This window comes from Schistocerca gregaria, chromosome 2 (assembly GCF_023897955.1).
Source record: "Schistocerca gregaria isolate iqSchGreg1 chromosome 2, iqSchGreg1.2, whole genome shotgun sequence".
Lineage (NCBI taxonomy): Eukaryota > Metazoa > Arthropoda > Insecta > Orthoptera > Acrididae > Schistocerca > Schistocerca gregaria.
In genome coordinates this window covers 522,674,442-522,701,494 of record NC_064921.1, presented here as the reverse complement: position 1 = coordinate 522,701,494, position 27,053 = coordinate 522,674,442, and the positions used below count along the sequence as shown (strand labels likewise).

General features: G+C 38.6%; 1 protein-coding gene across 1 annotated transcript in view; it reads right to left on the bottom strand.

The window, feature by feature from the left end:
* LOC126330152 (dnaJ homolog subfamily C member 3) overlaps positions 1-27,053 on the bottom strand; it is a 69,088-nt gene that overhangs the window by 26,436 nt on the left and 15,599 nt on the right. The window contains exons 3-4 of the mRNA XM_049996336.1: positions 21,484-21,608; positions 9,019-9,093 (exon numbers count right to left, since the gene is read on the bottom strand). Coding sequence (XP_049852293.1) covers positions 9,019-9,093; positions 21,484-21,608 — 200 coding nt within the window. The remainder of the gene's footprint in view (positions 1-9,018; positions 9,094-21,483; positions 21,609-27,053) is intronic.

The window sequence follows — 27,053 nt, the reverse complement described above, 5'->3', positions numbered from 1 at the left end:
ATGATGAAGTAAATATCATTCATGTGTTGTCAAAAGGATCGATCAATAAATAAGCATATGTGAAGCCTCTGAACAAACTTGAAACCGTTTCTGATGTGTTTGGTCTGAAAAAGAATCTAAAAGAAATCTTGGTTCAACACAACTATGCATGCCAACACATAAGTATCAGGGGCCAAGAACTTATGGCCAATTTTGGTTGGCCATCACTGCCTCATCCACCCTTATAGTCCACTCCTGGCATCCTCCAACTTTCATCTGTTTGGGCCATTTAATGATTCTCAATGTGGGGCACACTTTGAAGATGATTATAGCATAATTAAATGCAGTCAAAACATGGCAATGACCACAGGACGAGAGCTTTCACCAACAAAATATGCACTGTTACACAACACTGATGTGAGGTTATAGAAACTGATGGAGACTATGTAGGAAAGTAGTACTTTTAAAAGAAGTGTTGATTGATAGTGTCATCAAATTCTAACTCTTAAGAAAATTGAGGTGCATTATTTAGTGAACAGGCACTGTAATTTGTTGCTGCTCATGCTGTAAACATAAATGTGCATGCTGCTAGGGCTTCCCACCAGATAGACCAGTCAGCTGGTGCAAGTCTTTTTAGTTGACACAACTTCAGCGACTTGCACGTCAATGCGAAACTGTGTACTATGTTAGGTGGAAAACTTAATTATGAAGTCTGTCCATTGTGTTTTCAATATCATTTCTACTATGCCACCATATATTTCAAAGCACAACATCATGAGGGTGTCATTTAGTTATGGAAGGGCATTCTTTGCAATGTGGCGTTTAGACTTTGCGACAAACATCCTTTAGCAACCAAATAAGACCACAAGGGGTGTGTGTGCGTGTGTGTGTGTGTGTGTGTGTGTGTGTGTGTGTGTGTGTGTGTGTGTGTGTGTGTGTGTGCGCGAGCGCGCGGGCAAGCGAGCGAGCGCGAGCGCTTTTGATGCACATTCGTGTAACAAACACAATATTGAAAAGATAGTGATGAATTTTATTCAGGTTTCCATTTATTTAATTATCTCAGTTTTGCTGCCCTGAAATAATGTTAGTATCTGTTTTATTACAGAAGATTATCAATACAAAACGGTAATGACGATATGACACAAACTTCTCTTGTTATAAAGCACAAAGTGGTCTGCTTGTCTAATGACCCAATCCCTCAACTGTCTAACAGTATCAACAAATGGTATGTTTGAATGTCCTGGTAGATCAAAACTGTGCACCAGACTGGGACTTGAACACAGGATATTTGCCTTTTGCAGACAAGTGCCCACAGCTAGGCCATTTCTCCACAACATCCTTTCTTTGAGGAGTGCATGTCCAACAGGAGGTGCATAACTTCTGTGATGTTTGAAAGGTAGGAGAAGTAGTATGGCAGAAATAAAGCTGAGAGGTAATAGTCATAAGTCATGCTTAAACAGCTGTCTGCAGAGCACTTACCTGCAAAAGGCGAAGATCCCAGGTTCAAGTCCAGGTCTGGTACACAGTTATAATCTTGCAGGAAGTCCTCCCTTAATTTTGAAAAAGAAAAAAAAAAAAAAAAAACCACCCTCACTATATCCAGTTCCGTACACCGAATAGAGTCATACTGATAATGGATGTAGTGAATGAACAGGGCTCAGTTAACAGGGTAGATTTCTCCAAATTTTTGGGTGTTCACATTGACGACAACTTGAACTGGAAGAAGCATATTACTGAGCTTCTCAAAAAATTAAGTTCAGCTTCTTTCGCTCTTCGTATAATCACTAGTCCTTACGTACTTTACATATTTCCACACAATAATGTATTATGGAATAGTTTTCTGGGTAACTCACCACTTAGACAAAGTATTCATTGCACAAAGGAGAGCAGTGAGAATAATTAGTGGTGTTCACCCAAGGATGTCATGTAGGCACCTATTCAAGGAGTTAGGTATTTTAACTGCACCATCAGAGTATACATATTCGCTAATGAAATTCGTTATAAATAATCCATCTCAATTCATGAAGAACAGTGATCTTCATACATGCAACACTCTAGGGAAAAATGACCTTTACTATCCACTATTACAGCTGTCAGTTGCTCAAAAAGGAGTACCTTATTCAGCAACAAAAATCTTTGATCATTTGCCCAACAACAAAGTGGCTGGCAGGTAGTTTTAAATCTCGCTTTAAATCATCTTTTGGACAACTCCTCCTATTCCATGGACAAATTTGTGTTTCAAAACCGGTAAAAAAAATTTTACCTCTAAATGTAGTTGCATGTGTAGAACTAAAAATTTCAGTAATATCAATATTAGCAGTATTCGTGTGTGTGTGTGTGTGTGTGTGTGTGTGTGTGTGTGTGTGTGTCATCTGATTTGTTCCACATCATATCGATAAAATAATCACGAAAATGATCTACAGAACATGACATAACTAAACTAAACGTTTGCACATTCCACTTCAGACTAAAATTTCATTCAGGAAATGGCCTATTACTTACTCACTCCAAAAAAACTGCAAAGTTCTATTAATGGTTTCGTTAATAATCAAGTAAATAATCTCACTGTTTCTTAACTGCCAAGCACAGATTGATTTTGATAAACTTCCCACCAACAACATTTAATTCTTTTAAGTGGCAAATACTATTAATTGGGATGCAACATTTTCACAAAATGTGCTAATCATAAACTGATCATGATGTCATATTCATGATGCACTCATTCCCTATCTCTCTCTATCTATATCCTTAACCATATGCAAATCTCACGAAGCAGCAGTGAAGATGGTGCACTCCAACAGAAAATGTGCAATTATCAGTGAAGTGCCCCAATTACAAAAGAGTGGGGCAGCTTCTTGTAGGGTGTATAAACTCTACCACAGACTTTTAGACTCTTTTATAGACTGTAACTTATTTGTTGTCGCTGTGACAACCATTCTTTTTCCACACTGCTAGGAGTAAGTGAGACAATGTCATCTGAATGTCAGTCCCTGGTATCCTTATTTCTAGCACACACTCCCCAGTAGCCTCCTTGAATGCCAATCCACGAGTTCATTTCCTAGGACAAGGGAGATCAGAAGGATACTATCATCTTCCCATTATCATGGAGGTCTAACAGGGGATTTTGCAAGGATGTGACCAGTGGATGCTGGAAATAATGATGGATTACAACATGTTAGCTTATAGAATCCCTGCAGATTGGGACAGACTCACTTGACTTCCTATCAGATCATATCTCCTGACAAAAGCAACAATAACATTCCTCTATTCAGAGGTAACAACAAATGTTGGAGCTAAATATCATTTCATAATTGTTCTAAATTTTACTTTACTTCAGTTTTCATAGCTACGTCATTGTGCAGGTTAGCTAGTACGATTCCGAAATTCAGTGTTCCTTTATGCAGTAAACTGAAAGATTACAGTAACACTTTCAGAACCTTTGTATTTTCTACTAATGGTAAAATACTTATGTGCAAAATATGTGAGGAGCCAGTGAACTACAAAAAGAAATATTTCATTTCCTCTACATATGAGTACAACCAAACATAAAAATGCACGTTCCAAGGCTCCAGGGAAGAGGATTTCTTTGCCTTCTATAACAACTGCAGCATCAAGTCAAAAAAATAAAGATTTTATTTGATTTATGAAAAGCTTTTATTGATGCTGGAATTCCTTTGTGGAAACTATAGAGTCCTACATTAAGACAATTTTTGGAGAGGTGTACAGATGAATCTGGGGGGAGGGGGGAGGTTGAATTTAATAAAAATAAAAGATTGGGTAATAAAAAGCAGAGACCAGAGGTTCTCGACATCAAATCGGGCATTTGTTGCAAGTTAAGTCTAAGGGAAAGAAATTCTCTGAGAATTGCAGAGAGCCTCCAGCTGGAACCTGTCATAAGACAGATACACTAGTGAAGGAGAGGTAGGTGTGTGTGTGTGTGTGGGCGCGCGCGCGTGCGTGTTCGACAAAGGCCTTCTTGATCAAAAGCTCATTTTCTGATAGTATTTTTGTTGTGCCTAGCTGCAACAGAAAATCTCCGCTATATGGTGAGTAGCAACTATCCTTTTCATAACATTGTTACATTCCACCCCGGATTTTTTATGTCTGTAATGTAACAAGTTGTTTAAATTGTAGATTGCAATGTATGTGACTGAACATATGAGTTAGCAAAGTATGTAATTTGACGATGACCATAGGTGATAATAACCCAAAGAAGTTTTGCCCTAATGCCTAAAATTTCCACAAATGTTAACACAATCAAATTCTTAATTGTGAAGTTTCATTCACTTCTGTTTCAAACACTGACAAAGAGAGTAACTTATTAATAATCCATTAGCTGAAAAGCAGAATTTTAGGTAGATCAGTCACGTGAGTACCTTATTTTCTTGTTTCAGCTATGTTCTTTAGCAGTTCATGCACAATTGAAGGAAACAAGACAGGATAAGACAGGGGCAGGCAAACGTTACACACAGCTCATTAGCGCACAGCGCTGCACGTGTGCTGCTCACGTGCCATCGTCGGCCAGGGAAGTGGCAACAGCCAGAAGGTTGCGGTAGTGTACTACCAGACTAAGCTGCGGACGTTGATGCGAAGCACCCGCTACTTAGTGAACATTGTACTTCAAGAACCGGAAAATGCAGAGTGAATCAAGGAAATGAAGAAGTGGAGATTCGCTATCTTTTAAAAAGGAGTGGGAGAATCATTTTTTCTTTGTGCAAGAATGTGAAAATTCGAAATGTTTAATATGTGGCAGTATTCTCGCTGGTCAGTGGAAGTTTAGTATTGAATGCCATTACAATAAATTTCAGAAAGACGAGTACAATTTATTGTCAGATCATGAGAGGATGGGGAAATTGAGCTTAAGAAGAGCGATCTGACGATACTAGATGAATCTGACATAAGTTGCTGTTGTCACGAGAGATCTGCGACTCATTCGTCATGTCTCTCATCTAACTGATTTAACATTTTATGGATCACTGTTTTCAATTTTTCAGGACGACAACAATGATAGCCCAGCGGTACGTGCAAGTTATAAGATTGCGCTTAATATAGTGAGAGCTGGAAAACTATTTGCTGAAGGTGAGTTTATGAAGGAGTGCATCAATGACGCTGCTGATTTACTTTGTCCACTGAATGCAAATCAGTTTCAAGCTATCACTCTTTCTCGGCGGACTGTATTCTCGGCGGACTGTAAGTCGTCGTGTAAGTGCCATGGCAGATGACATTTACCGTGAATTAAGGAGTGCAGTGCAGGAGTTTATTGCATTTTCCATTGTACTTGATGAGCCCACAGATATTTCAGACACAACACAATTAGTGATTTACGTCCGTGGTGTGGACACTGCTCTGTGCATAAAAGAGGATTTTTTTAGATATGATATCCTTAAAGAGTACGACCACCGGAGCAAACATCCTAAAAGCTGTTGAAGAAGCTGTCGATTCAGCTGGCTTAAACTGGGAACGTTTGGTGTCAGTGACAACAGATGGAGCATCTGCAATGAAAGGGGAACAAATGGGATTTGTTGGATTACTCTGTGCAAAAAGCAGCAAAACTGGGGGACCTCATGCAAGTGGTTATTCAGGCAGTTGATTATTTGAGATCCCACGGGCCTACACATAGGCAGTTTCACACATATTTAGCTGAAATTGGGGACGAGTACGGTGACATACCATACCACAGTGAAGGGCGCTGTCGTAGCCGCGGTGATGTACTCAAAAGATTTTTTTAGCTGAGAATACCATTAAATCAGTTTTTAAAGGATAAAGGAAGGTACGATCCCAAGTTAGAAGATCCAGAGAGGGTTGCCGACCTTGCATTTTTAGTGGACATTACCGGACACATGAATGCACTGAACACAAGTTTGCAAGGAGAAAATCAGCTAATTTGTAAAATGGCTGTAAAGGTAAAAGCTTTCACTAGCAAGCTTGAGCTGTGGGAATGACAGCTCTTGTCAGGGAACGCAGTGTGTTTCCCCACTCTGTCTATTGTGCGAGAACAGAATTGCAAAGAATTTGTTTCGTACTGAGTGCAATAAAGGCGATTTGGGGATATATCATATTTATCCCAAACTTTTGAATGGTTCTTGAGACCATTTTCTGTTTCTGTAGATGATATTCATCCCAGTTTACAAATGGAATTAATATATCTACAGTGTAACTCTCACCTGAGAGACAAGTTCCTTTTTGCAAGACATGAAATAGACTTTTATCACGACTGTCCACAGCAAGAGTTTCCTCGTCTCCATCGTGAAGCCGCAAAGATAATGTCAATGTTTGGCTCGACATAGGCTTGAGAGAGATTTTTTTCTCTTGTGAAAATTAATAAGCCTCGGTTAAGAGCAAACACGTGTGATGAAAATTTACGTAACTGTTTGCGTTTGTCTGTATGTTGAAATTTTTGGGCAAATGCACCGCAAATGTGCAGGATTCCTGCCTGCCCCTGGGATAAGAGTTGAAAATTACTGTACAATCTGTCTCTGCCACATGCTCCTAAAATACTAACTGGCATACTTTATCAAAGAATAACATAGAAAATTTAAAGTAGATTATGTGATGGACAGTTTGGGATACTCTAGAAACACTGTGGTTAACAACAGAAGATGGATATAGGAAAAGCAAGGACCCATCATTGCATTGCATTCATATATCTGAAGAAGGCTGTTGACAATGTAGAATGGCAGTGTCATATTAGTTAGAGATAGAGAAGGGTAAGCCACTCTCTATGTGAAGCAGAGTGGAATAGTCAGCACTGATGGAATGAAATAGGAAGCAGAAAATCAGGAAAAGTTAAAAGCCAGGGTTGGTCATTGTCACCACTGCTACTTTTGCATAGATGAAGCAATGAGGAGAGTTAGGTTGTTTGCTGTGGACACAAAAATTAGCAATAACATAGTTTATTGATGTCATAGGAATGTCCATCAAAAGTCAGATGGGGGCTTAATGAAATTTGGTGTACGCCATCTGATAGTAATAACATGCATATACCCAAAAAGAAATTTAATTCAATGCTGTGAAGCAGTAGACATGCTCGATGACTAAATGAGAAGAGGTGGAAAAACTTTGCTATCTCAGAAGCAGATCACATAAACAAGAAAGTTGCAAAAAAGACACAGTAGAAAGAATAGCATGACACAAAAGAGCATTACGTAAGTGGAAACAGTTACTACAATGTTCAAAAATATACATGATAAAGCCATAAGAAGAATCAGAGAAAAGTTCTGTAAGAGTGTGTGACAAAGAGACAATGGAAAAGACAGATTTGAAATGATTATATACTGGTACTTACGTTCTTGATGATTCTTGTGGTATGGGGATTACATTAGAAATGAAGTGTTGAGGCTGCTATGTATGCAGACAATAGGAACACAGCAGAATCACCAGAGGCCATCTCCACGAACACAATATTCATTCTAGGTGCCTCAAAGTTCTAAGCTACTTCCATTTCAATGGTACTCTCATATCAGAACTAATTTATGCTTGCACTATAGGCCTTAGGAAGTGCCAGATTCCTCCACCATTAGTTCCATCAGCCAACAAGGGGACACCGAAACCTACAACTATTTTTCTGCTTTCGCCAACAAGACTGCAGTTGCAAGATTATTCCATCGGTAGCAGAAAATTTTTTAACACACCACTGCAATCAACAAGTTCCTGCAGATACAGTTGTGGTTCTTCCATACAACAGTTCCAGTATACAGTTATTGCTGCAGATGCAGATCAACACATGCTGCCATAATAACAAGTGCTATTTACAAGTGACTGTTGGACAGTGAAACACTGAATTTCTAGTGGAATTCAGGTGTGTGTGTGTGTGTGTGTGTGTGTGTGTGTGTGTGTGTGTGTGTGTGTGTGTGTGTGTGTGTGTTTATTTTAATAAATGTTTATTACTTGTTTCATATTGTGTTACCAATACTAACTGTTTTAGAGGTTATACCTTGTGACCATGTATGATGCAAAGTGAGCAAGCCAGTTACCGAGTACTCCAATGAATATTCCATGGTAGAAGGTTCGCATCCTGCTACCCTGAAAACTGGGTGCTAAACTTGCTTTAGTGAATACAACAAAATGGCCTGTTAAAGATCAGATGAATTAATTCAGTAAGTAATAGATCACATAACTAATGAGGAGGTATTGAATAGAATTGGGGAGAAGAGGAGTTTGTGGCACAACTTGACAAGAAGAAGGGACTTGTTGGTAGGACATGCTCTGAGGCATCAAGGGATCACAAATTTAGCATTGGAGGGCAGTGTGGAGGGTAAAAATCATAGAGGCAGAGCAAGAGATGAATACACTAAGCAGATTCAGAAGGATGTAGGTTGGAGTAAGTACTGGGAGATGAAGAAGCTTGCACAGGATAGAGTAGCATGGAGAGCTGCATCAAACCAGTCTCAGGACTGAAGACCACAACAACAACAACAACAACAACAAGGAATGAAGAAATGTCTTGCAACAAATAAATGAGAAAAACTATCTAATACACAACATAATGAAACAAAGAGACAGAATGGTCAGGCACATATTGTGACTTAAGTTGTTGCTGAAAACAGTAAATGAAGGGATGCCAGGGGGGAAAAATTGCAGGGATATGCCTAGATATGAGTACAAAAGTCAGATTGTTGATGATTTGGGATCCATCAGTTATGCTGAAAAGTACAGGATGGCATGAATGGAGAGCTACATCCAACCAACCTTTGTGATGCTGATCTTAGAAACACTACATCTTAATTGGAAATTTCGACACAGCAGTCTCCTCAACAGCACGCAACAGCTCAGTGACACCAGGTATTTTTTATGCCAGCCAAATGTCCCATTTTCTCCGGTATAATTTCAATACCACACACAACTGATACATTGAGTTTATAAGTAACAACTGTTGTACTTTCAGTGATAAAAATGATAAAAGACGTCTTAATTTTGTCCAACTTCTATTAGACAGTGTTACAAATGTTTTTCACTTACAACTGAAACTTGTGTTAAACCATGATTTTTCTTCACATGTCACAAACTCAATTAAAAAGCAGTTAGCACAAAGTAACTCACCACATCTGTATAATCTCTTAAAGCTTCTTGCAGCTGGGCTTGTTTCAAGTGGACATTACCTCGCTGCAAACGGGCCTAGAACAGAATTGTTAAATAAGTTACAATTACCCATGTTAAAGTTTTCCTAAAGCACATTAGCATTATCAAATGTTCATTTTGTAATGGAGCAATGTCACAACAATGTCAAAATTTGGGGAAAAACTTGAAATTTACACTACATTGTGAAGACTGCGCGCAGTAATAAAATAACTACAAAAGTAATAATTTAAAAAAGTATAAATGACAAGGTGATGTGTTTAAGGGATATTGATTTTCTACGAACATTTTTGGCAAAGTATAACTTTTTTAATACAAGTACCCTGACATGTTTTGATAGCCCCAATTTAAAATTTGGCAAGTAATTATTTTGTTGATATAGATGCATTAAAATACATATAAGCACTACCATATATAACAGAAAGAGGCCAATTTTTTACTGACTATTGAGAGTACAAAGATGTCAAAACCATTCATGATATTAGATAAAAATAAATGATCTTAAAATGGTCAAAGTCACTCTTATGTATATTTGGTTACCAGTTTCAGTTAAATAATCATCTCTCACATTAAAATGATCGTTTTCGGGTGGCCAGTGTTCCTTAAGTAATTCCTTATAATAGACACCAATCCACTGTGACAAGTTGATTACTTTAAACAACTGACTGGAATATACAGTATTATTTCATCAATGCTACCAATGGCTCTACCTCCCACTGCAAATAAATAACGAGTAAAGACCACCACTCACCGAATAGCAGAAACACTGAAATACCAACAAGTGCAGAATGAAAACTTGCTAGCTTTTGAAAGAACTTGTGATGAGCTAGAAAGTGCAAACAGGTGCATGTGTGTATGTGTTTGTTTGTTTGTGTGTGTTTTTGACTCATCACCTAGTCAGTTTTGTAGACCAATTATTCCTGATTCAAAGAAAATAAATTCATGTTAAAATTCCATAGTTAAAAGTTATTAATCAATTAAGATTCAATTTCAAGACATCATCCATTTTCATATCAGGTCATGTTTCTAAAAATTTTTTGGTTATACTGTAGTCAGAAATTTTCAGAACAAGTTGATGTTCTTTGATTTCTCATATTTTGGATTTTAATGCAGCTATTCAAAATATACACTTTTATTAAATATATTATTAATTGCAGCTCTAATGGAAGCAGGGGAAATTTACTGCATATCACAACATCAAAAAGCTTTTGCTAAACCCAAGGATACAAATAATTTGATACATGAAATAATTAGTAATAAAAATTAAGTCTGGTTAACTATACAACAGTCACTCTTTCGTGTTATTTAATTTAACATTATCTCATGCCAAAAGATGAGGCTAAACATAAAACTGAGGATGGACGAGGCAGTTGGCCAATGTATTCAGAAGAGTATGAACTATGTTACCCTTAATGGTGAAACCATATTTCAACACTAAACTGTGTCGCTCATTGATACCACAGAAAGAATCGATGACAGTATTAATATAAAGACAATGGACTACTGGACTATCCTCACTGTGTGTGTGTGTGTGTGTGTGTGTGAGATCAAGTTTTTAACATTTAACACTGTTTGTATATTCTGAGGCTATTTTTTATTCTTATCTGGCATCATCACTATCATATTTGCTTTGCGGGAATAAACTGTCCAGAAGTAGTAATTTCGATGTCAGTGTCCTCGATTAACATAAATACAAATCCATTTTCCGATGTATCACTGCCGTTGGGGTTTTTGACTTTCAGTCTGTAGTGATATTGGACAAAGAAGCTCAATGTGATAAAGAAAAAGGAAAAGGCAAATATTGGAAGTAAAAGGCAAATATTAGAAGTGAAAAATTAGGGTATATAATAGTGACAAAAATACATTAGAAGTGAAAAGAACTGCAGTTAAAAAATAATATTACAACTGAATTTCTTATTAAAAACCCATATGATGAAAAACAATATACACTTGAACCATGCACCGTATTTAAAAATGAAATCTTGAAAATAACTGTCTGAAAGAACAATGAAAACTATAATACTAGTAAACTATGACAGTCTGATGGGACACACAATATAGCACAATATAATCAAATTATGCTTAGAAATTTGACTAACTGGTTACTACAGTCTGATTTAAACTAGCTGTCACTTGATAGGTAGTGGGCTGCATTGCCCTGGCCACCATTAAAACTATGGAAGCCTGGCAATGTCAGCTCCCACTGTGTCACCACTTCCAGTGGTCTGCACTGCACTGCCTGAATCATTGAGCCAACCATTCCTCAGCGATCTGTTGTAGCGAGAGATTTGAGTGACTGCCAGCTTCACATATCTTATTTTTAATGTACGGTGAAAGCAGTCGAAAGAGAGGCAGACAGGCTGCAAGTCCCTAGGAAAGTTTCAAAAAGTATCGAGCCTGGCACGATTACACACTCAGTTGCTTGAATTTGTACGTACGACGAGGGAGTATTTCACGGGAGAGGGGACAGAACCTCTCCTTCCTTTAGATAAAGTGGTTGGGCGAACTGCAGCTGCTCTATAAATCAGCGAGTGATAAGAGTCTGCAAGGAAAAATTCATGAAAAAATAATCAGGTAAGGCACCTAAATTCCAGACACCTGGGACGAAGAGGCGCCTTGAGAAGCGCGTCACAATCAGGAGTAACATCAGATATATTCAAAGAAGGAGTATCCAATACTCAGAAAGCTACACGCTACCCTCACAGCAGCAGACCTGTTTCAGGGTAGTAAATCATCCTTATTATGAATCATGAGAAAGCTGGGATTTCCCTGTAAATCCCTTTCTGGCTGCAAGTTAGTAATGGCTCTCCAATATATTGCAGCCTAATGATGCCTCTTTCTTAGAAAATTACTAGATACAAATTTTGATGATATCATATGGCTTGATGAAACATGGCTGAATGCAGGACACAGTTTGAAAAAGGGCCGGACAGACAATAACATCAGCAGTAATAAGGCAGCTCCGATCAGCAGAGGAGAAAAAATACAGGGTGTACATAAAGTCCGGGAACACTTTTAATTATTTATTGCACAGGAACTAAACATTTTACAGATGTCGCACATATTGCATTTTGAAGAGAAACTTTGAAAGTTTTTTTACAACCATTTCAAGTTCACGGGATGGGTGACGCACCAATTTCTTTGGATTTCTTACGAACATCTCTCTTACGTGCTCCACATTAACTTCACTCACACTGGGACATCCGCTTCTCTTTGCCGGGCACAAGCAACCCACCATAACAAATTTGTTGTACCAGTAGTAAATAGCCTTCCTTGTTGGCTACTTATCAAACTCGGTTCTTAACATCCATTGAACAGCTGTAGCACACTTGTTTTTGTCGAACAACAACTTGCCACGTTTGCGACTAGCGCTGACTATTGGCAAATTACTTAACTATGCTGTGGCGGTATACATAAAAAAAGCTTTCAGGGTTTCTCTTCAAAATTGCATATGTATGACATCTGTAGAATGTTTGGTTCTTGTGCAATAGATAATGGAAAGTGTTCCACAACTTTATGTACACCCTGTATTTGTAGCACAAGCTAGGAATTCAAAAGATTTTATTTCTAATTGTCTGCTGGTATTCATTTCAAACAAGAGCTCTGACCACTACAATGAGATGAACCACACCTCTTTTGTGACACTGTCAGAAGACACTGTGCTTCAAAATTTAACAAAAAACACTATAATTGTCACGGATAACGCCCCACATCATTCGGTTGTACAAGACAAGGCACCCACAATGGCAATGAAGAGAAACAACATTGCTGGCTAGAGAAATGTAAAATACAGTTCGACAGTAACTTGACTTGGGCAGAATTATTAGAACTTCTATCACAACATGTGCCAAAGAAACCAGTTTAAACCATGATTGAAACGGCAAATAATATGGGAATAAAGTGCTCAAATTGCCTCCCTACAACTGCCACTTCAATGAAACAGATTTGATGTGGGCTCAGGTTGAACACCATATTACTGCAGAAAATAAAATAAAAATTACATTGACCTAACAGTAATGGATTCTGAAGAAGGCAGTTGAGAAAGTGATACGAGAAGACTGGCAAAATGTAGTGAGGAGTGACATAGGAAGCACGAAACAGTGAAGGTATGTTACAACAGTGTGTTAAACACTTGATAATATCTGGGACACTGGTACTTCCACTGACTGAGTTAAGCGGTGTCTGTCTGGTTAGTATGTAGTGTACAGTCCACTTTAATGAAGGTTTTCCTTCCATTAAATCTTGTGTTTGTGGCTATATTAATTTATATTTTTAATCATCAAAATATCCACGGGTGTACTGCCGGTCTATAGTGTGCAAAGGGCACAATATTTCGGCGATCAAACATGTCGCCATCATCAGGTGAACTGACGGACTGAGCTCCTGTGAACGTGCCGGCACGGAGATCCGTACGCTATGGCTGCTCAGGGGGAACTGGGTTCGGTCGCGGCGGCGGCTGATTTAAATACCCTCCGCCCGCGGCGCGCTGTTCCCTCCGCCGTCCGCGCCACGGTCTCGCGGTCGAACAGATTGTGACGGCGTCTGAGATGAAGTCGGTGTGATGGCTCTGTCCGCCATGGTCGTCACAACTATGCGTTTGCTCGATTTACTCTTGATTAACCCAATCGCTGGTTCCCAAGCCTTGCTAAGATTATAGCCACAGTCACGGTTTATGAGGTCGTCATTGGTGCGAATTTCGATGGCCTCTCTAACAACGCTGTCCCAGTATCTCGACGTCTGTACCAGAATCCTCGTGCGGTCATACTCCATAGCGTGATTTTCCGACAAACAATGTTCAGCGACCGCCGACTTGCTCGGATACATCAGTTGAGTGTGCCTCTGGTGTTCACGGCATCGATCCTCGACAGTACGCATCGTCTGACCAATATACGACTTGCCACATTGACACGGATGTTGTGAGACTAAGGAATGTTGTTCAGCCACCCCCCTTCACCTCCTCACCAAAAGACAGACTGCATTTTAAACAAATTTCATTTTGTGTAGATACCAAGATGTCACTTCCCAGGATGCAAAAATTTCTCCTGTTGCAATAATAATCAAGTTAGCAGCGGACCTACTTAAAATTAAGAAAAGAATTTTGACACACTTTGGGATACCACTGGAAGTGATACTATACTTACATTTCAGAATTTTTACTTTACTTTTGTACGAGATAAAAATTTTAAACTTCATAATTATGAGTTAAATACCAACACAACTGCATAAAAATGCCATTTTCAGCAGTATATATACAGGGTGAAGCGAAATACGTGCACTCAGGCTTCACAGTGAGACTCCTCACACGCCTGCAATTAAAAAATGTCTCTCACAAAATTTCATACGACGAGAGAGAGAGGGGGGGGGGGGGGGGAGAAAAAAAAAAAAAAAAAAAAAAAAAAAAAAAAAGGTGGCGATCTGGCAACACTGTAACCACAATTACGGTAACTACCTCTGTCAATACACATTAACGATGCTGATAGTTGGTGCAGTGGATACAGTTTCGGGTTAGCACGCAGGAGGTCTAAGGTTCGATCCTTAGTTGGGGCGCATTTTTTTTTATTTGCTAATTTCATTCTGACATTTCATACTGTTATATACACCACTTCTTAGGTGACATGTATCCTAAATTTACAACATTTTGTGACACTGAACATAACAAATATGTGATTAGACAAATAAAAAATAGAAAGTTGAAAAAATGACCTGTCTATAGGACAGAATAGCTACAAAAACAATATTAATTTCGAGATGCTACAAATGATAGCTCAGTACAAGAACACAACACCTACTTGTCGTTTATACCATATGTAATATGAGTGCTCAGATGTCACGCATTAACAACCAGTGACAATAATAATAAACATATTAATGACCGCAAGACCTTCACAATAGGATATCTTGTCCCAGAACAACAGATGCCAAAAGCGACTTTCCTGCATGTCCAAACATTGCAAAATCAGCCAGATCAAACAGCTCTGGACCCTACATTAACAAGATCAGCATGAACACGCGCTACCAATTCTTCCACATTTGTCAGCAGAGTACGTGGTGCTTCTTCAGGTGTAGCCACAGGAAGAAATCCAGGGGATTTATGTCAGGTGAACGTGGTGGCCATACAACTGGACCTTCACGTCCGAGCCATTTCCTTGGCAATGTTCTGTCCAAATACTGTCACACATTAATTTCAGCATGTGGAGGTGTACCATCATGTTGGAACCATATCCTCTGCTGAACATGTAGTGCAAAATCTTATAGCACATCAGGCAGATAGTTTGAGAGGAATGCATGATACCTTTGTGCAACCAACCGGTCAAGCAACATGTAGGGGCCCAAACACCTGCCGCCCTGGACGTTGAAACCAAAGCAAACTTGATAGCCACTGTACTGGGTCATGTTCAGGTTAACCTCACTCCAAAGGCGGGCATTGTGCATATTGAAGACACCCTCATGAGTGAATGCTGCTTCATCTGACCATATTATGGTGTTCACAAAGTCATCATTGGTTTCTTGTAGTTGTTGGAACCATTTACAGAATTGCATCCTCTGATGGTGATCTGCAGGATGCAGGTGTTATGTGAAAGCATAATGATAGTGGTGCAGCCCATGCTCGCACATCACATTAACGACCGTGCACTGTGATACACGCAGCTGCCTTGCTACGCTACGTGTTCTTTACTAAAGTTCTGTGTATGACCTCCAGAATAACTTCCTTCATAGACGACCTCTGTCATGTGATAGTGGAAGGAGAGAATCTGTCTCCAAAAGGCATGGCTCCACATGACGAAACGCGTTTTTATCTAGATTAATTTGACCAGGATATTTAGCAGCTTATTCACAAGCAGCAGCACCGACTCATATATCAGGTTCGCCATGGACCAGAAGCATATACACATATTCATTGTTTGTGTACAAATGTACATGGAGTCTGTCACGGGCGCTTTACTCCGCTAGCAAGTAGACCCTGTCTGGTAGACAGCGCATACTGTATAAGCACACCATCAGCCCTGCAAACTGTTCCACCTAACGCCCATTACCCGTCTGACAAGACACTGTTCTGCATGGTTCATCTTGATACCACTAATTGTGAAATGTTTGGTTTCAAATTACACAGTTTCCATAACAGCAATGGACATGATGCTTCCACAATCCCATCGACATAATAACAACAACAACAACAATAATAATAATAATGCATTGAGATACATACTAAACAGCATGCAATTACCAGACTCAATGTTGAAAGGCATAATTGGTGGGACCATGGTGATAACAAAAACAAACAGTAACCGAGCTTGGTCATTATTCGCAAAGCACGTTGCTAGTCCTACCAGTAATGTAAGGCCCTAACGAAATGTAATGGCCCTGAACGAGGCAAGAATAATAGTTGGTACTAATCTATCGGACCACTGGAGGAGGGTGCAAAGAAAACAGGTTTTGAATCTGGCAGATGAAGTGGTGCGAATAAATTCTCGCCCACGATGTGGAAAGGGCTTCTTTCAAAGCTGTCAATCTTCCTTTTCTATGATTGTAGTGTGTAAGTGCAAATGTTTACTAGAGGACCCGCCGCAATCGCTGTTGATGATTTAGATGCCATACACCTTACCACCTGGACTACATTTACCAAATAAAAAATATACACCCCAACACAGGATTGAACCATCGACCTCTTGCATCCTAACCCAAGACTCTGGCCCTGCACCAATTGTGCTGACAGAGGTAGTTACCCTACATGTTTTTATAGTGTTGCCAGATTGCCACTCTTTAATGTCCTTTTTCTGCCAGATGTACTAGCCAGATGAAATTTTGTGAGAGGCATTTTTTTTATCACCGGCATGTGAGGAGTCATGCTGCGAAGCCCGAGTGCATGAATTTCACTTCAACCTCTATAGGTAACGTAATGCAGCACAAAAATTTTACAAGATTTGTTGCTGAGCAAGATGTTTTAGTAGTGAACAAAACAAGTATTTTTCTGAGAGCATTAATTTTTGCAATTAGTGGTAAGTCTGAAGCTGTTAATGAATGGAAAAATTTAATCTGTTAAAAAAAGTAATGTAACTGTTTCTTCAGTTAAAATGTACGACAGATATTTGACATGCTGAGAGATACTAAAGAGCTCTACATCATATGTGAATCTGAAATTTCTTATTTGAATTTTTTTATGTAGAGGTTATAAAGCAATTTTTTATCACAGCGGAGAGTGATGCGCTATGGTGCAGACTGTACTCGATATCACATCATCGCAACTTTCGAGCTTGAACGTCAAGTAACAATTAGTTTAAATCAGACTATGCAGGAATAACATTGCTGTTGTATAGGGATTATTCACAAATGTCTCACTGATTTCAATTTGGTTCAACTATTGTACACATATACAATTGTCCACATTATGTTTGTGTACAATGTTAATTCAAAAGTTAAAGATAAGGTACAAGACCATTCAAAACTGTTAACAATTTGAGTATGAACGTATCTACCACAAATAAAGAAAAAACATGTTTCCATTAGCAGACTGCAGTTACCAATAGTACAACAAGAAACTTCTAAAAGACTGAAAAATTAGAGACTGTGGCCGGAATCTTCAACAGATGAGAGTTTCTTCACGAAGCATACAAGACAGCACAGGATGAAGCCTCAAACAGGGACATGACATTTTAGGAATTGACGGTTTGATTGAGCTGCATCACATTCAAACGTATTTGTAATACTGAAATGAAATTCTTTTTTGGGGCCCTACAGTGGCAAATGCTGCTAGTTCACTGTATATGAAGTGCAGCCACTGTATTGTTTATTTCTAAGCTGACATGAATAGGAGAGCATAGCACTCACTTTAACCCTCAGCAATGGCTCTTGTTGCTCCTAATTCTCATTTAAGCCCTGCTGATGATTAGAGCCACAGGAAGAACAGATGACAGAGATGCAGCAACATGCACGGACAGCTTTTGCTCAAGATAACAGTGTGCAAAGTTGTAATGCAGTATGTGCACTGGTCTGCACCTGTAGGGCACAAAGGTGTCTGATAAGTCTCTGATTTTTCCTTCTAACATACAACAAGTGTATTAAATAGAAGTTCATAGCATAAAATACATAATTTTAAATAACGTCGTCAGATTACCTAGCTTTTATAGCAATAGAACATAAATGGCTAATGGGAGAATAGAAATTTAAAGCTGTCCTAAACTTTTTTGCAATCCAAATTTACAATAATATGATGATATGATAAATGACATTTATACCGTTAAGATCTCTCTCTCTCTTTCTCCCCCTCCCCCCCCCCCCCCCCCCCCCTCTCTCTCTCTCTCTCTCTCTCTCTCTCTCTCTCTCTCTCTCTCTCTCTCTCTCTCTCTCTCTCTCTCTCTCTCTCTCCCTCCCCGACCCCAATCTATCCACACTTTCGCCATACACTCCAGGAATGAGACTATTTTGAACGTCATGAGGGGAGGGAGGCAGCTTGTTTCTTAATTGGAATATAAATAAGTGGTTTCCACAACAATATAAAGGAAATAATAAACATTTTTATGAAAAAGAAAATTTATTTTGGTTGTACTTATATACAGTCCAACTTAATAGCAATGAAGTCACTGCTACTGTTGATCATCCAGTATTGAAAAATAACATTTGTGAAAGATACTGTCTTGAGTAACATGATGAATCTCACAAAGCAGAAAAATTGTCAGCCATTTGCTTATAAGTTTTAAAACTTTTCAAATTAATATCTTGCTTATTTGATCACAGGTATGTTATTCAGTGTTCAGAATCTTAACAACAAGAAAACACTTCACTGCAAATGTAAAGCTACATCAAATGCATAAACAGCATAGGAAAACACACTTGCAACAATCATAATTTGACACACAGTGGGGGAGAGAGAAAGAAAGAGAGAGAGAGAGAGAGAGAGAGAGAGAGGAGAGAGAGAGAGGAGAGAGAGAGAGAGAGAGAGAGAGAGAGACTATTTTCAGCATCTATCACATAATTGCATAGTGTAGTTCTTTAGTTATTAACTGTACCATACCATAAAAACGTGTGGACTATAGTGTCTACTACACTCGCTGATCTGAGAGGTGGTGGCAGTTTCTTTGATTTGGTTTCAAAGGGAAAGATTTTTCAAATGGAAAAATGTAGTTAATTTCTAATGTTCCTGAGGTCAATATCATGAAGTTCACAAAGTGATGAATATAATCAAATACACTGATATCATGAAGCTTGCCTATTTTGCACTCTACTGTCACACTGGCTACCAGTACACAATCTATGGCATCCTAGACACACAATCAGAGTGTATACACGAATAAGAAAAAAAAATCCTGGATTTTCGAATTAAAAATACACCTTTCCCCAGGTTAAAAATCACTTTTCCCCAGGTGAAAAAACACTATCTTTGGCGAAAGTACATTTTTCCAAGTTAAGTGACAATATACTTTCCCTTAGAGCTGGAAACTTACCAGTTCCTTGAATAGTATAAATATTTATACACTGCCTTAGAGCTTCCATGCACTTTAGGCATTTTGGAAAGATCTATGCACAGCACCAAAACACAGCATATTTTCTATTACAAAAGTGCAAACACAAATTCCATGAAAAACAGCACAGTAGCTTCCGAAGCACTATAATTGAGACGCGTTGTGCAATGCGCTTTTGTCAGCCAATCATAGCTATGTCATTTGATCTTGCCAGGTAAAGACAGCTGATATTCAGAGCATAGAACACGTGATGTAGTCAGCCAATAGCAACATCACTTAAAGAGCATGAACACACAAATAGGGGAAGTTACTGGTTTAAATTAATTTACCACACATTACAGCTACAAACAAAGCTAACTTTTCAAATATAATATTGGTTGTATTTCTCCCCCCCCCCCCCCCCCCCCCAGCCTAAGAACATAGCTTATATTGCAGCAGTTAAATATTTCTGATTAGCACGATTATAAATTTCACTGCTGTGCACTGAACATTTCATGGGTTGCGTGGCTAAAGAAACATTCTGTCGAGCATTGCAACTTTTCCATAGAAAAGCCAATTACAAGTGAAACTGCTCAATAACTTTCCTCACACTTTTTTTAGAATTATTGCTCTTTTTGCCATTGTTATAGTGTAATTTGTAATACATAAAATAACTAAAATAAATATGAAAAAAACCTAACCTTGAAGCCTGGTCTTTTTTAGCGTGCATTACACTTTAAGGAACACCAATGTGCCAGTAAAATTTTTCAACGTCTAAAATTTTTCTAAGTAGCTGTTCCTCCAAGTGTTAAGTTTGAATGAGATTCAGATGCTCCATTATTTAAGAAATCCATTGGCTGTTCTCACATGCAACATAGTTCATCTTATTATTATGAAGTATTACACTGTCTTCGTTCTAAAGTCTTAGACACATTTTACTTTTGGCACAAGCTTGTGTGTGGACTGTGTTTTGTTGTTGTAAATGGCGTATTTTCTTTGCAACTTAAGTTTTATTTAGGTGTTATTCTTTTGTTTGTTTATATTTTATTGCTGCAGTATTATTCTGCAGTAGCAGGTTAAAGTGCAAGTCTTTGTTAAGAGTATCAGTTCCTCCCAGTTTCCCAGTTGTCCCGAAGTGTATACACCAAACTATTGTATTGTCTTTGGAAACAGAAGAACTCAATGTTCCCAATACAGCAACTATCTGTAATTTAATTTCTCTAGAGAGTATTCACTGTATCAACACCACCAAGTAACAGACTATTTGGCTCGCAGAGCAAGTGCTTCCAGCAGACGCCTAGCAATAGCTGCCTGTCCACTGATAACTGGCTAAAGACAGACTGACCACAACCTAAAGCCTAAATACTTCCATTCTTCCCAGTCATTCCTAAAGGGATATTTTCTGCCAAACATTATATACCCTAGTGTCATTTACCATCATAAATATCTTCAAAGGTCAAGCTCACTAAATTTCCCGTCAAGGACAAAACCTCTGTAGTGTTCTGTTGTTTGAAATGCAAATGCCAAAGAGCAGTGCAGTTCTTTGCTTTTGTTAGGGCTACTGAATGTAGAAAATATCATGAGAAGTAAACATCATGTTTCAAATGAAGACACATACATACACAATCTCACAGTCCAAATATAGAAAACATACATTCTTTCCTCTTTCCAAAAGTGATTTATCATTTGTGTGTATTGTTTTGATAGAGAAGACATGTCTAATTGAATAACCTTTTAAAGGGTGAATATTTTGATGCATTCAGCGAGTGGATGTGGACATTGTTCATACAATATTAATAAGATTGAGTTTTTGACAAGGAATTTCTTTCAGATCTCCTCACATGACCCTCAGATTTAAAAGGATATTTCAATTTTCTAAACACATATGGAGGAAGAAGAACAAAACATTTAACAAATGTATTTCCTCAGTTTAAATTACCACTCAACAACTCTAATTAGTAACCTTAAAGTTATAGGTCTGCTGGATACTTACAGCTGTAAAATCTGGCTTCAGTTCAAGTACCCTATCCAGATCCATAAGGGCAAATTTTGACTTCCCAAGTGCTAAGTAGACAGTAGCTCGTTTGAAGTAAGTCAGATAGTTGGCGGGATCTCCCTCTGAAATGCAAATATTTTGTAAACAATATATCACATTTCCATACCGCCCTGCAACCATTTACATATATCATTACATACACAGCCAACCACTGGTCTAAATTACTTATTTGTAAAGTAACCAAACTGTAACTCACTTCCCTTTTAATCTAGAATAAAAATACAGTTTGCATTTTGCAATAATGTGCCATCTTCACAAACTGATTTTTTTCTTAATGGCCTGTTACGAAATGCCCCAGTTTAATTTAATTCAATATACACTGAAAAGCCAAAGAAACTGGTACACCTGCCCAATATCATGTAGGGCACCCGAGAGCACGCAACATGACATGACATGGACTCGACAAAGGTCTGAAGTAGTGTTGAAGGGAACAGACAACCCTGAATCACGCAGGGCTATCCACAAATCCATAAGAGTACATGGTCATGGAGATCTCCTCTGCACAGCATGTTACACGAGCATCCCAGGTATGCCTAAAAATGTTCATGTCTGGGGAGTTTGGTGGCCAGCGGAAGTGTTAAAACTTGGAAGAGGGTTCCTGGAGCAATTCTGTATGTGTGGGATGTCACATCGTCCTGCTTGAATTGCCCAGGTCCTTAGGAATGCACAATGGACATGAATGGATGCAGGTGATCAGACAAGATCTAGACGTATAAGGGTTCTCATATCACTCCAACTGCACATGTCCCACACCATTACAGAGCCTCCACCAGCCTGAAGAGTTCCCTGCTGACATGGAAGGTCCAGAGTTTCATGAAGCTGTCTCCATACACGTACACATCCATTCACTAGATAAAATATGAAACAAGACTCATCCGACCAGGCAACTTGTTTTCAGTGATCAATAGTCTTTGTCATGCAGACATCAAGGGTATACGAGAAGGCCTTCGGCTCCAAAAGCCCATATCAATGATGTTTCACTGAATGGTTCACACGCTGACACTTGTTGGTGGCTCACCATTAAAATCTGCAGCAATTTGCATAAGTGTTGCACTTCTGTCAGATCTGAACGATTCACTTCTGTGGTTGTCGTACTGTTCTTACAGGATCTTTTCCCAGCTACAGCAATGTCACAGATTTGATGTTTAACTGGATTCCTGATATTCACGGTACACTCGTGAAATGATAGTATGGGAAAGTCCCCACTTCATCGCTGCCTCGGAGATACTGTGTCCCATCGCTCTTGTGCCGGCTGTAACACCATGTTCAGTCTCACTTAAATCTTGCTAACCTGCCATTGTAGCAACAGTAACCAACCTGACAACTGAGCCAGACACTTGATGTCTTATATAAGTGCTGTCAACCACAACGCCATATTCTGCCTGTTTACATATCTCTGTATTTGAATACACATGCCTATGCCCTTTTCTTTGTTGCTTCAGTGTACAATGGAGAAAAGCAAATACTGTGTTATGATAAAATGCATGATACCAGCACTTTTTAATCTTTTTCCTGCTAGGTGACAGCAGAAAGCATTATTCTCCATTTGTACCATTTTCCTGGACATACACAAAGTATCATTCAACTGAGAGCTATTTCTATTTAATTAATGTTTCAGTAATCCTCAAACACACAAACTATAGATGAAGTATCTAAATGCCCTTTCCATAACAGGCCTGTTATACTCCGAGGAGAATACACAGTACAAGAGCATCAAGATGTAATTATAAATGACAATCTTGTCAAACTTTCACAACAATGAGGAGGTTAATGAACAATATAACAAGTTGACAAGGTCTCTGTACTTTAGCTTTACAAGATTTTTTTAAAATGATTTTAGCTTGACTGAGCTTGCTTAAACAATGACCTGAGCTTTTGAACATCAGAGTCAATTTATGATATATGTATCGCAATAACGTAAAGAATGTTGTTGTATTACTTATTTCTGGATTTTTATGAACTCTGTTCAACAATGAAAAGGCGTACATTTTTGCAACAACACCTATTAATGTGGGAGCTTTGGAGTATCCATACAGAAAACATTTGCAGCACCTCTGCGAATCTATTAAAAGTTAAATTTATATGTTGCACAAAAATAATTCACAGTGCATCCCAACCATGAGGCACTAGTCAATACAATGAAGCCCTATCAAAAGAGAAAGTAATAATACTGAAATGTCTAATAAGGATTCTACATAACTGCATAGTTTTTGTATGTAGAGTTCTTATTTCTGGACAAAACTGAAGCATATATTATTAATGGACCCTTGACACACACCACAATGGATTTTGAAAAATAACATTTACTGAAAATATTAATTAACTAATCTCTGAACTAATATATTTAAAATCTGAATTTCTGAAAGTTAGTTATGAGTAATTGATAGAAGAAAGTTTTGTAATGTCATATACAATATCATTATTGAACAATGAGCAACTTACAAAAGTGTGGAATCAGGCTTTGGCCACACTGTCAAATTAACTGGAAAAAAACAGACTGGTAAGCATGTAAAATACAGCCAGCTATCATAAATTTTTTATGAAAACAGCACAAAATTATTAACATGCAGAAATGATTGTATTCCTTCTGAGACTTTCTGCATGGTGCAAAGAGACACTGTCACCCCAATCCCCTTTTTTACACCCAACCTCCTTTTTTGAGCTTTGTCAGAAAGCTGATAAGTCACCATTGATTAAATAGCTGAGACAGACTGTTTCATTTACATAACAGTATATAACTATCATCAGTAAAGAGTAAAGACAATCTTCCAAGACAGCTCCTGAAGTTGGTCATGTTTACTTCTTACCGATTCTTAAACTTAGTGGGAGGTGGACTGCTCAGAGGATGGTGGTGAAGCACAGAACTATACAAGAAATTTAGAGAACTGACATTTGCTATTCTACTGCCACCAGTGTACATTTCATTTAAGGACCATCACGATGAAATAAGAGAAATTAATGCTAATACAGTGGCATAAAGACAGTCTTTTTACTTTCTCTCCATTTGCAACTGTAATAGGAAAAGAAATGACTAGTAGTGGTACAGGGTTCCTTTGTACATCTCTTAGTGGTAATTTTGCTAACACAGATCACTAAACAGGGGTTGTATGTGAAATGGGGAAGTGGGGAGTTGGGAGGAGGCAACCTTACATGATGGACTTCCCTTTGCTGGACGTCATAAATATAAATTATCTGTAAATAAGTGTAAATGCTAAAAGAAGTCATGGTTCAGATAATTATAATTCTTCCAACACATGTGACTATCTGCTTTCATCAGAAAAGTATTTTAGTATATTCACACAACTCTCCCAATCATAATGGACCAATTATTATCAGCACTGTCAATATACAGGGAGATTCAAAAAGAATACCACAACTTTAAAAATGTGTATTTAATGAAAGAAACATAATATAACCTTGTGTTATACATCATTACAAAGAGCAATATAAACCTGATACTCCAACTCGTTCCACACTCTGTAGCATATCAGGCGTAACAGTTTGGATAGCTACTGTTATTTCTCTTTTCAAATCATCAATGGTGGCTGGGAGAGATGGCCGAAACACCATATCCTTAACATACCCCCATGAGAAAAAATCGCAGGGGGTAAGATCAGGGCTTCTTGGAGGCCAGTGATGAAGTGCTCTGTCACGGGCTGCCTGGCGGCCGATCCATCGCCTCGGGTAGTTGACTTTCAGGTAGTTACGGACAGGTAAGTGCCAATGTGGTGGCGCTCCATCCTGCTGTGCTTTTTGTTCGAGCTGAGGGAACAGCCAATTCTCTAACATCTCCAGATACTGTAGTCCAGTTACAGTAGCACCTTCGAAGAAAAACGGACCAAAAACTTTATTGGCTGAAATGGCACAGAAAACGTTCACCTTGGGCGAGTCACGTTCATACTGGGTTGTTTCCCGTGGATTCTCAGTGCCTTATATACAGACATTGTGACGGTTGAATTTCCCGTTAGTGTGGAAAGTTGCTTCATCACTAAACACAATCTTTGAAACGAAAGATTCATCTGTTTCCATTTGAGCAAGGATAAAATCACAGAAATCGATTCTTTTAATCTTATCAGCTGCAGACAGTGCTTGAACCAATTTCAGACAATTAGGTTTCATAACTAACCTTTTTCGTAGGACTCTCCATACAGTTGATTGTGGAATTTGCAGCCCTCTGCTAGCTCTGCGAGTCGATTTTCCTGGGCTGCGAACAAATGCTTGCTGGATGCGTGCTACATTTTCCATCACTCGTTCTCGGCCGTCCAGAACTTTTCCCTTTGCACAAACACCCACTCTCTGTAAACTGTTTATACCAACGTTTAATACACCACCTATCAGGAGGTTTAACGCCGTACTTCGTTCGAAATGCACGCTGAACAACTGTTGTCGATTCACTTCTGCCGTACTCAATAACACAAAAAGCTTTCTGTTGAGCGGTAGCCATCTTAGCATCAACTGACGCTGACGCCTAATCAACAGCGCCTCAAGCGAACAAATGTACAACTAAATGAAACTTTATAGCTCCCTTAATTCGCCGACAGATAGTGCTCAGCTCTGCCTTTTGTCGTTGCAGAGTTTTAAATTCCTAAGGTTGTGGTATTCTTTTTGAATCACCCTGTATACTCTTCATTTCATAAAAATCTAATAATCTATGGAATATGCAGATTTCTGTTGGATGACACATATTGTGACAGAATCACTGACCACTACTTACCTTCACGATATGAAGTGCATAGCCCTATCAATAACAACATATAATAGTGGTACCCTCTCACCTGCAAGTCTGAGTGAGTTACTGTTTCGTATTAGTCCTCTTGTCCAATCATCAAAGGAGGAACTATTAGTTCTCGAAGACAGGGAGTGTGTCACTTCTACTTTTACACATGTGTATCAGTTGTACACACCTACATTTCGCCCTTTGAGGAAAGTATTAAAAAAAAAAAAAAAAAAAAAAAAAAAAAAAAAAAAAAAAAAAAAAAAAAAAAAAATCAAAGCCAAGAGTTTGGACTCAGTTGGTCCAATCAGGACCAACCAATTGACTGCTATGTCATCCACTGCTAATGGCATCACTTTCATATGGTATGGATGGTATGGAAGGGCACGGTATCAGCACACCACTCTCCCAGGTGTTGCCCAATTGCCATCATGAGGCACAGTGTATCCTGTTCCAGTCCTCCCATCAAGGAAAAAATCCCAGGCAGTACCAGGAATTGAACCTGGGTCCTCGGCATATCAGCCAGATACACTGACAACTGAGTTACAGAGGAGAATCCTGAAGGTAATCAATAGCCAGCAATTCTATCTCAAAATTTGTTTTTTATCTCAATCTAATATCCCTTTGACAATCCTTTAACATTTATTCTCGGATAACAAAAGTGTCTGAAGTCAGAGAAATCTAAACTAGCTTGAAAAATTTTACCTTCATGATGGCAAAATCGTTTTACCAGAGCTGAGGCAAAAACACAGAATCAAAATTATTACATGCTAACTCTGCAGCTTTTTTTTTT